The sequence below is a fragment of the Gymnoscopelus microlampas genome (genome assembly GCF_963454915.1).
Source record: "Gymnoscopelus microlampas genome assembly, chromosome: 13".
Classification (NCBI taxonomy): domain Eukaryota; kingdom Metazoa; phylum Chordata; class Actinopteri; order Myctophiformes; family Myctophidae; genus Gymnoscopelus; species Gymnoscopelus microlampas.
Window position 1 is genome coordinate 20522183 of NC_139950.1, and position 12015 is coordinate 20534197.

The 12015-nt window shown below is 44.5% G+C and overlaps 1 protein-coding gene across 1 annotated transcript in view; it reads left to right on the forward strand.

The window, feature by feature from the left end:
- dntt (deoxynucleotidyltransferase, terminal) overlaps positions 1-12015 on the forward strand; it is a gene marked incomplete at both ends in the record, with an annotated part of 93923 nt that overhangs the window by 20959 nt on the left and 60949 nt on the right. Inside the window, one exon of the mRNA XM_084076433.1 lies at positions 9001-9171. Coding sequence (XP_083932559.1) covers positions 9001-9171 — 171 coding nt within the window. The remainder of the gene's footprint in view (positions 1-9000; positions 9172-12015) is intronic.

A 12015-nucleotide genomic window follows, 5' to 3' on the forward strand; every position in this document is an offset into this window, starting at 1 on the left:
TGACTCACTGTATGATAACATCAACAACTGGGCCTTGTTCAAGCCACAGGTAGATCCTTGTCTGTCTGGGGAGAGACAAAGCATGTATACTGTAAATCAGACACTTGAGCTGTAGACGAATCAAAAACGGAGCGATAATGTCACTGGCTTTGCCCTTTCACTGTAAGCCGACTCTTTCTTTTTGGAGATGAGAAATGGCAAACCACCAGACACGGGAGATGATCTGTTGTATTGCAACAGTGCTAATGAGGGACAAGCTATTGATCGTGAGTTGTAAACCTATCCTGGAACTGTCTCCCTCTGTCTGCCTGATTGCGCGGTACAGTAGTGATGTAATTCCTATGAGAATGAATGTATACATGTCCTGCGAAAAACATAGGGTACAATTTGGACATTAAATGTGTGTTTATGGAAGGGTGGTGAACTGGTGTATTAGGCCTTTGCAGACAGGATGCGTTTTTTCGCACGGAAAAAACGGACAATATCATTTTTTAAATGAACACATGGTTCTCAATGACCTCATGCACACCGGCTCCGAATTTACCGTGCGGCGATGCGATGCGTTTTTTTTCCAATCGAACCCACTTCGATTTGTGCGTCTTTTCGCATGGGTTAAAAACGGATTGACTAATCACACCCTGTCTGCAAAGGCTTTAAGTGACTACAAAGATGCATGTCTATTATGTGTCATTATGTTTGTGCGTTTGTCTATCTGTGAATGAATGAATTTACTTTTATTTCCATGTCGTGTCTTACGACCCATCCCCAAAAAACGAAACAAAAAAAGTATAAAATATTACATTCACTTCTCTAACTAAAAGCTGCAGGGTAAACATGTTATATTATTTATATGTGTGTATGTGTAAAAACATTAATGAGGGGGGGGGGGGGGTAGAGCGAGGAAGTGTTGAAAGGAAGTTGACCCATCATGCGCAGGGTTCTGAGAGACGGTGGATTGGGTAGGGTGGGGGGGCTGTTTGGTGGTGAGAGGAGGAAGCAGTTGGAGCGTTGAGGTGTCCATCTCACCAAAAGCACCCCAGTGAGCCGTCAATCACACCCTGGCAGCAAGAAACCCTCCATTCCGGTGCGCTGCACTATTGATTTATTCTGTCTTTCTCTCTCTCGCACAATCTATGCCTCTCACTTTCTTCACTCCGTAGAGCGCACACATGCACGCACACACACACGCACCCGCTGTGTGTTTAAGTAAACACGTACACACTCTCACACACTATTTTCTGTATCGTCCATGTCCTCTCTTGCACATTCGCACACCTTTTAATCTCTCCTTGTCATAACGTCACTGAGAGCATGCTGAACATGCTTACACATATTGACATGTGTACCCTCCCTGTCTGATGGATGTGCCCTTTCTCTGATGTCCATGCTCACATAGACCCACATGCACAACTACACACACACACACACACACACACACACACACAAACAAAACACACCGATTTATGTGTGTCCTCCTGTAATCTCTGTCTCTTTCGTCTGTGGAGGTTTACTTGCTCGTATAACCCCTGTCATACTTCCACCAAGAGACTGCTGTATGTACATGGATCCAAATATTGATGTATGTCACTCGTTGACATACTCTATTAAACGTGCCCTCTGGCAGCACAAACACAAAGCTGTGCACACCAATACAACACACATACAGTATGTAACATACAGCATGTAAACACATAACTCAAACGCAGACAGAACTACACACATGTACACAAAAAAAACATACACACACACACACACACACACACACACTACTGTTTTTGCCTCTAGCTCTAATGAGGGGATGGAAAGAATGATGGAGCCAGGGAGACATACAGTACAGTACTGTAGGGAGACACAGAGGGAGAGAGAAAGGCTAAAGGTCTTGGATTTGTTTTCCTTCATCAAGGCCTCTGGTGCTTGTCCAACATATCGATGGAAGTGGCATGAAGGGGGGCTGTGTGCTTCACCCATCCTTAACACCAACAAATTGATTCCCTGTATCCCCCCCCCCCCCCCCCCCCCATAGAGTTCCTACAACCAACATGTTACAGTAAATTTGACCAGAACACCAGACCTAATAGTGGCCTAATTTTGAGTGCTATTTTAGCCTTGGATGAAAGTTTCTTAAAACAGAATGGTCTCAAATGGTCTTTTCTGATTGTATGCACTGGCAACATTTGTCACAAATGGATTCTTTTAAAGAGAGAAAAACTAACCCTTTTCTACACGCTCACAGCACATTGCATCATGCATGTGTTGAGCTTGTAGATCGTCTATTAGTTTTACGACAAAGTATATACTGTAGGGCTTAAGTGGTTAACCCACGCAATGTGACAATGTAAGAGATCCTGCTGTATGGGGGGTGGGTAAATGTATGAACGCCATACCAACATCCTGTGGACATGACAACTAACCCCTACCTGCCTTAATTTCTCATTAATTAGAGGAGCGCCTCTCCAGCTTGATCTAGGCCATCCCATCCGCCCGGCTGCAGCGCTGGTTGCTGTGCTGCTGGTATGAGGGCTGACAGTTGACAGACTGGCTGCTGGGTGGGACAGCAGTGGTCCTGGGGGGCTGCAGTGGCGGTATTCATCCATTTTTTGGAGCATACATCGCTGTTGACTGGAGCTGGGAGTGCGATGACATGGGGAGCGATTCAGTAAGTGGAGGTGTATTGTGAACTGCCGCCGTTATGCACGTTTAGAACCCCAAGGTTCAGCCTGTAGCCACTGTAGTCTATAAAGCCATCTGCCTTTTGATAGCCACAGCTAGTTAGTGCAGAAGATGTGTGTGTGCTGGTGCGAGGGGGGCATGAAGGCAATGAAATGGGAGGAATTGTTACTCGCCATGACAGCGTGGCTTCTATTTGTGTGTGTGTGTGTGTGTGTGTGTGTGTCAAAATGTAGTTCTGCAGACACCTATTAAGATAGGATAAGACGGACCTATATTGTTCCCTGGGAGGAAAATCAGCATTGCAACCCCCCCGGGGTGTGCATTGGGCAGCTAGCAGTGCCTTTTCAACCTGTCTCTGAGGCTACGGAGAGTACCCCAACTCTGGACGATCTCCTGTGTTAACTTGTCCTGATGCCCAAGAAGGCGCGCCCCAGTGCTCTCAATGACTCCAGACCTGTCGCTCCTCCTGTCACAGTACATGATTAGTACATACATGATTATCTTGACCCCCTGCAATCAGGAAAACACTAGTGTGGATGATGCCATCATCTACATGCTAAACAAAGCTTACGCCCACCGGGAGCAGCCGTTAAGCACTAGTCTGTGAGAGTCATTTTCTTTGCCTTCTACAGTACTTTCAACACCATCCAACCTCGACGGCTAGCCTAGAGGCTCTCAGTGATGTAGGGGGGATCATGGCCTGGTGGCCTGGATCATGTGCAAACCTCACCTGCAGTTTCTGGTACAGTACATCAGGCTGCAGAACAGACAGTCAGATGTACCGGTGAGCAACACCGGTGCACCCCAAGGTACTGTACTGTACTGTCACCCTTCCTGTTCTCCGCCTACATCTCTGACCTCCGCTACAGCTCAGGAACGTGCCACCCACAGAAGTTCTCGGATGCCACCTACATTGCCAGCTGCATCATGAATGGACAACCTGGACTCAATGCAAACAAGACCAAGGAGCTGGTGGTGGATTTCAGAATACAAGACCTAGGGCTGTCACGATTACAAATTTAAGTTAATTGTCACACAAATAATTGCGATTAACGATGTATTTTCATACTTAAAAAAAAGTTTCAGTTTAAATAGCGGAAATAGCAGATATACAAGCTTACAATGTGTCACAAAGTATAATCTTTTTTAAATATACAAAGAAATTACTGACATTTAAGCATTTGATACTTTAAAAAAAAAAAAAAAAAGCGGAAATAGCAAGCTTGTAGATCTGCTTTTTCCGCTTTTTATTTTATTTCGACGATTATGACAATTATGCAAAATAATTGCGATTATTACAAATAATTGCGCTTAGACGATTATGTAATAATTGTGACAGGCCTAATGAGACCCCCTCCTCCCATCACTGTCCAAAAGAAGGAGGTGGCGATGGTGGACGACTAGGATTTGGCTGTTCAAGGGGCAGTTCTTCCTGAGAAAGCTCAGGTCCTTCAAAGTGTGCAATAAGGTGCTGCAGATGTTCTATCAGCGGGTGGTAGCCAGTCTCCTCTTCTTCGTTGCCGTAGCCCACTGGGAGGAAACGCCAGCATAAGGGACACTAACTAACAAACTCAACAAGTTGGTGAAGAAGGCTAGCTCTGTAATGGGAAGTAATATGGACAACCTGGAGGTGGTTTGAGGCCATCCTGGCAAACCCCTCCCACGGCAATACGATGAGCTAGCTGCATCGAGGGGCACCAGGAGCAGAATACTCACCCCCCTCACGTGGGACCGTCTTGGGCGGTCTCTCCTGCCGGTGGCCATTCGGCTTTATAACAAGGCCCACGGGTGTTCTTCACCACCAGCTTAGTGACTGCTCACTCACTCTGGCTGTCTTGCTCAGGGACTATTGAATGTACACAATTAGCGGAGGTCTGCTTAAGCCTGCCCGGATTATCTGCTGCTAACGACTGATAGTAGTGTTTAGTACTCACTAGATTAGTGGCTCTCAACCTTTTTAGCTCAAGACCCAAAAGAGAAATTAGACGTTGGCCTGGGACCCAAACTAGTGAAAATAGGAGATCTATAAGCTCACAACGAGTCGATGTGGATCTGCTATTTTCACTACTTCTGACAGGTTTTCATTTTTATTTATTAATGGAAATGATTAGATTTTATAAATTTTATTTATGAAATACTTTTGCAAAAGTGTTGTGACTTTCTTTTAAATCTTTTGAATACATTTTTATGTAGGAAACGGAAAAAAGGGGATATTTACTCGCGACCGACCCACTGTTTGGGAAACGGTGCACTAGATCAACTGTACATATTGTTGATATACACTTACATTGCTGTTGATTATCTGTACATATCCTCTTACTATATACATACTACTGGTGATAGATGGTACATTTCTGTGTCTGTATTTATAGCCTATTCATTTATATCAAACTACGTGTATCTGTTACAACAGATATCCTTAGGCGGCACCTGTCATGGTTCAGTAGTCCATGTGCAAAAGTGCCAGAGTCAAGCAGAAGTCAGTAGTTCAAGAACAGAACAGAACAGAACAGAAGGGGGTCAGGCTTGGTTGTGGAGCCTGATGGCTACTGGCACAAAGGACTGCCCACAGAACTATTAGACATAAACATTTGATTGCCAGAACGTGGCCCACCTGCATTTTTCCAGGCCCATCCACACAATAATTTCTGCCTACTGTATAGCACTGAGTTTAAGCTATTTCACCAAACTCCCTTCTCTCATGTCACGTGTTCCATTGCACCATACACACCCATTTGGCATTCTTCAGCTGGTGTGATCCCAACATCTAGGGCTCTAGTTTGCATTTTTTTTGGATAATCTGCAGTAAAAAACTCCAGCATACTGCATGTGATTGGTATTAAATATGTAGTAGGACCCCTCCTGTGAAGCACGCTTTCCTCTACACAGCATATTGATGAGGATTTTTTCGCCCGGTGTGACCGCACCCTCTCGCCCTCCAATTACAGGCTGCCTTCACTTAGCTACCCCATGGTGTGATGGGTGCCCAGCTGTATGTGTGAATGCATATGTATGTGTGTGCGTGCGTGTGTGTGTGTGTGTATGTATATACAGTATGTGCCTGCTCATGAGCACGCATATATATGCCCGGGTGCATACGTGCTGGGATGCACAGGGTCGACCTCTCACCATGTGTTACGTTGAATGGATCAGTGCTTCACCTGGCCAGGCTGAACTATACGGTCTGTAACTCGCTGACCTGAAGCAGCGTGTCTGCGAAACACTGCAGGTGGTGCGCTGACCTCAGAGCAGGGTAGTGTACCACTAGAGCAGCTCTGAAATCAATTCAATACTGTGTTGCATCAGGTTAAGGTCTGGGGTTTAAAGTTCTTCATCTTTTGCCCCCTGTGGTGTATGGTTTTCACCTTCAGGCAATATTTTTTTTTTATGGATTCTCGATGTTACTGCTGCTTCTGTTGCACATCAGGTTCATCATGTATCAGAAACAAGTAGTCTTCCACACTGTTGCTGTTGGCATAATATGGGGCTGCACTTTCTACCATACCTCCGTGTACAGTATGAATGTGCTTCAAGAACTATGTATCGGTATGTACTGTGTTTATCCCATTAAGACCTGAGGCCGATTCTAAAAATGTTTTCTAAATTATTTTAATTTTTTAAGTATAAAAAATATAAAAAATACAAAAAAATATAAAAAATATAAAATAAATATAAAATATACAAATATTTAAAAAACAAAAATATCTCAAAAATGTGTTGTTCCAGAGATCCCCAGAAGCAAAGATTTGAGTTTCAAACGTTGGCTTTAAAAATATGTATATATTCAAAGATTTCCAAGATTTTCCAAAAATAGCAGATCTACAAGCTCATAGCGCACAGCTGCGTTCCCGGTCTAAATGGATTAAACTGATACAATGCACAGGCTGCATTGACTAAACTTTGCATTATTATGCTTCTCAAAAGAAGCAAATTGACTACATTGTAGCTTTTGATTTTCAAGAGTTTTTGTTCAGAAACATTTAGCAAGATTTTCACAAGCCTTGTATCCACAAGGCTTACTTTTCCAAGCTGTTTCAATGAGTTGCCGGTGGAAGAAAAAAAAAAAACACTATCTGATTCCTTTCCTTTGAGAACTCAACATTTTACTGTAGGGCTGTTATGGGTGCATGGAGTGGGAAATATTTCAACTTCTCCGAAAAACACAGCATTTTTTTCTTTTTTTCCTCTTTTTTTTTTTTTTACCAATAAAGAATATGGATGAGATGTTGTCATGGTTACAAAATTCACCCACAGCAAATCTTTCCCACAACACAGGTGCTTCATCTCAATGTTTCCAAGCATAATTTGAAATGCTAATCTCATTCAGAATGTTTTGTCACAAGTGAACACAATAGAAGTTTTGCTAATGAATCATGAAGTTGATGGTAGTTTTGTAGCTTGGTTCCAAAGTGTTTAGTTTATAAACCTTGAAGGAACCTGGGAAGTCTGTAAGTTAACTGTAAAGAATGTTCATAAAATGTACAGTACCTGTCATTTTTATAATGATGATAAGATGATATAAGATGATATAAGATGAAATCAAATAACTTTGGTTGATAATGAAAACTATTAAATTAGAATTAAAATAATTTAGTTTACCTTTGCTGTCTACTTCACTGAAAAACTATCAATAAAGGCAGAAAAGCCCAAAAAAAGTATAATAATAATTTTGTTTAATGAATATACCTACCCTTATATTTACAACTGCCGGGCAGAAACCTTGTATCTCTCCATATTTAATATTTTTTATGTTGTTCCTCAAAACGCATCGCGACACGTTGTGACCTTGTATTTAAAAAAATGTTGACGACATCTGACATTCACAAAATGTGGATGCCAGGTTGAAAGTGGTTGAGTCTGAGTGTGGGTTCTTAGAAATATTTAACCCCTGAAAAGTGCTAACAAGTGCTTGTGACCAATAACTATAATGGATCCATTGGAACACAGTTCATTTTTTCAATTTCATGAAAAGTAACCGTTTTAGACATGCAAGGTTTGCACCCGACAGTGACGATATGTATAATTATTAGACCTTAGCCATAGACCTGAAAGGTTTTCTTAGTTTCATTGTCATATTAATGGTGAGATGTGGGTGTAGCAAAGACTGAGTGAGATGGAGAGACAGATGGTAATATCCCTGAGATAGTTGTCTTTGTAATAAAACGACTTCACTCTCCATTAACATTTCCCACTCTTTTATAGCACTTTGTTCTTAAAGTTGCTTCGAGAAATACTTGTAGATGAAAAATAATTATTAACAAAACTATATACTTGTTGACTGAGGTTCCCCACGGCTCTATTCTTGGGCCGCACATTTTCTCCCTCTACACCAAATCTCTTTGAAGAAAAAAACCCAAACAGCTCTACAAGCTCACAATGTGTCGTGTTGAACGTGTTGTGAGGTTGTACATCTGCTATTTTTGACGAATGTTTGCCTATCATGAAATGCCCAGAATAGGGACACTTTGGTTCAAGTGGTTAAAATAAGGGTCACAACTGCAAATGATTTCAGAATATAGCTTCTATATTGGCCTCAAGTATCTCAAAGCATTCCTGACTGTTGTTCTTTATTTTGTATTCTATTTTGATCCCCCAAAGTGTGTGGAACGGTACTGCTTTGTTGAGCGGGAACATTCCACTGTTGCGTCCCTGGGGAGCCTGTCGCGGACAAGTGGAGAATGACAGATATCTCTCCGGCGTTCACCGACCCCCGATGACTGTCACTGTGCGGTCATCTGGAAGAGAAGCGTCGCGTGCCAGGGCCCACCACAACATGTATGAGAGGGGGCAAAGGGGTGGAGGGGGGCGTGGCCGCGAGAGAACAAGCACTCCAATCCCTGTCTGACTGACGCTGTGGGTCATCGCGTATTGCACGTACGAGTGCACACCTGACACATTTTTACACCCCCCCCATCTTTCCCTTTTGTTATCTCATTCTCTCTCTACTTTGTTTTCCTCTACACTTCCATTGTCCCGAAGAGCAGACAAAATAAACTAAGTATACTGTGAGAGTACAGCGCTTTGATTGCACAGTGAAAACGGACACAGGATTTTACGGTGTGCATGATGTGTACATTTGTACCCTTCCATTAATGTGTACAGTAATTAGGAACGTAATTACTTACTTTGCAATCACAAGCTAACACCATTAGACAAAGAAAGCGTGTTATAATAAGGTGCAAATGTAGCAAAGCCAACTCACATCTACAACCGCTACAAGGTTTTTCTGCCCTCCAGTCCCCTCGTGTTTTCTCTGCACACTCCTCTCCCCTCCTCTCACCTCTCTCTCTCCCTCTCTCTCTCTCTCTCTTTATCTCTGCCCACCTCAAGGATGCCTTTGAAGTACTGGCTGAGAGCTGTGAGTTCAGCGAGAACGGGGGTGCATGCCTGGCCTTCAGACGAGCTGCCTCTGTCCTGAAGAGTCTGCCCTGGGCGGTGCGGCATCTGGGGGCTGTTCAGGGACTGCCTTGCCTCGGGGAACACACCAAGAAAGTCATGGAGGTAAGGTGAAGCCCCTGAGACGTGACTGACCGCCGTCACTGACGTGCTTCCACGTACTGGCCACTGCCACTCCCAGCTGACGTCCAGTCTGGAGGCTGTTTACTCTCCTCCTTGCAACTAGAACTCATCCTGAATTCTGAGTACATATCCATGAATGTCTGGTAGTGCATGGATCGCATGCATGAAACACACATACACGCATCATTGTAGCTACTGCTGAAGTTTATAATTAATCTTCTGGATGGGGGAATTGTCATATTTTGCTGCTACAGTGTGTAAACCCGAGTTGGTGCTCTGTAGTGCACAGCTTACTAAGCCTACCCCCTCCCATGGCTACAGGAAATATATCTCACCCTTTCTTCCATTATCCTCTCACAGTGGGCTCCCATATTGTACTATATAACCATCTGCTTACCTCTTCACCCCTCTTGCTCAATACTGCAACCCTCCAACATCCGTTCTCTCCCAAATTCCCAAAATAGTCCTCTCTCATAATCACCACTGCTCCTAAAACCCAACTCAGTCCAGCGGGGGTGTTCTGGCACAGCCTCAGTCCATGAGCAGGAGTCGACTTCTTCTTCGCTGTCATGGCCCAAAAAGTTTGCACATCATCCATATCCCAGTTACTTTTCTATATTCTTGTTCCCATAATAAAAGTGAAGAATCTCCAACTAGTGAAGGTAGAGTACAGAAGGCAAAAGTTCTCACACTCTCCGTCTCACACGTATACGCACGCATACGCACGCACGCACACTCTACTACATATATTATTCACACTTATACACAGATACATCGACGCACACAGACAGACACACACACACGCGCGCGAGCACACACACACACACACACACACACACACACACACACACACACACACACACACACACACACACACACACACACACACACACACACACACACACACACACACACACACACACACAAACGCAAACAGACCTCTGAAAAAAGAAATGTCATATTTGGTCAGTTGGTAAACATTCCATCATCCTCTGGGCAGAAATCATTGCCAAATCCCAGGGTAAGTGTCAGAAATGTTTATTTGGAGGGAATGCAGAGCCCCTGGTGAAGAACAAGGTGAGCTCTGCATGCCGGCTCCTCTGACACACTAAACCTCTTCCACACACCGGAGGGTCTTGGAGAGAGATCCAAAATCCAGCAAATCTGTCACAGCACAGACGGATTCATTAACACATTGGCTGCCAATCGCGTAGATCTACGCGAACCTATTTAAAGCCGCAGCGTGCCAATCGCGTAGATCTACGCGAAAGGTCTTTTTTGTAGTTTACATTAGATTAAGTCATTACCTACATTGACAAGAAATTTCATCCATCTAGACCACAGAAAAGTTGTAAAATATCATTATCTGGTCAAGTGATAATATAAAACTTGTTATTCAAAACACTAAAGTCACATAAAGTCACATAAAGTCATATTAAACTGAAAGTCTGATCCGAGCAGCAAGCGGCTGCCTGTGTTGAGTGAGGCAGCAGCACCCGTGGCAAGCAAAAAAAAAAAAATGCGCACTGGACGTTAGATTACCCCCTCAGGCACAAAATATCATCCATCTAGACCACTAAACCTATTATTACAAAGCACTGAATCTGCATAAGAGCAGGGGGTCCGCGAATCTGTATCACACCGAAGGTTTTTTCTGTTTTTATAAAGTTTATCCGACTCCGAGCGATCAGCGTCTCTCCCCCTGCTTGGCTGCATTAGCCCTCACTGATCACTGAGTGCGCGCACACACACACACACACACACACACACACACACACACACACACACACACACACACACACACACACACACACGCCAAAGCCTGACATCGGGGACCCCCAGTCCACGGCCCGCCTGGGGGTCCCCGATCGATACACAAGCACAAGCCTGTCGCCTCTTTTTTCTCCAAAAAAACAACACGCTCCGACCGCAACCCCCCCTCCCACACACACACACACACACACACACACACACACACACACACACACACACACACACACACACACACAGCCCTGGTTCAGAGCGTACACACACACAACCTCCACACACACACACAACCTCCAACCGTCAGGCGGGGACCCCCAGTCCACGGCCAGGGACCCCCTGGCCACCTGGGGGTCCGAGGGTCCGAACGATCCGCACCTCCCCACACACACACACACACACACACACTCACACACACACACACACACACACACACACACACACTGAACACAAAACCTCCAACCGCCCAGGGACCCCCCACTGGAGGGTCCACCTCCAGTGAAAAATAACCTCAGCCTACCTTTAGCAGTTTTCTGCAACACGGTGGGATGTCCATATAAAAAATAAACTCCATAGACACGGTCGCCTTTTGTTTTTTCCTCCAAGGAAAGACTGGTGATGCGAGGTTACTTGTTTTTCAAACAAAGTAGCGATGGCCAACTACACACACACATACACACACACACACACACAGCCTCCAAGCCCAGGGACCCCCCCGGTCCACCTCCAGTCCGCACCGATCATGATGGCACACGGATTTATCCTTATAGAAATAAACTTCATGGACGCAACTCCTGTGTATGTGCAAGGCTGCTAGTAGCCTGTAGTGAGGCGGACGCGCGCGCGCGCACACACACACACACACACACACACACACACACACACACACACACATGATTCATGGCGACTGACGCGCGCAATGATCGCAATAAGTTTTTATTTGTTTCAAAGTGATGGTAGCGAGGCGAACACATCTCTCAAGTTACGCGGCGGCGGTGTAAATAGTGCACGTACACTTTGTTTTGGGCTTGTTTTCATAGACCTGGTTGCTTACTTCTCTCC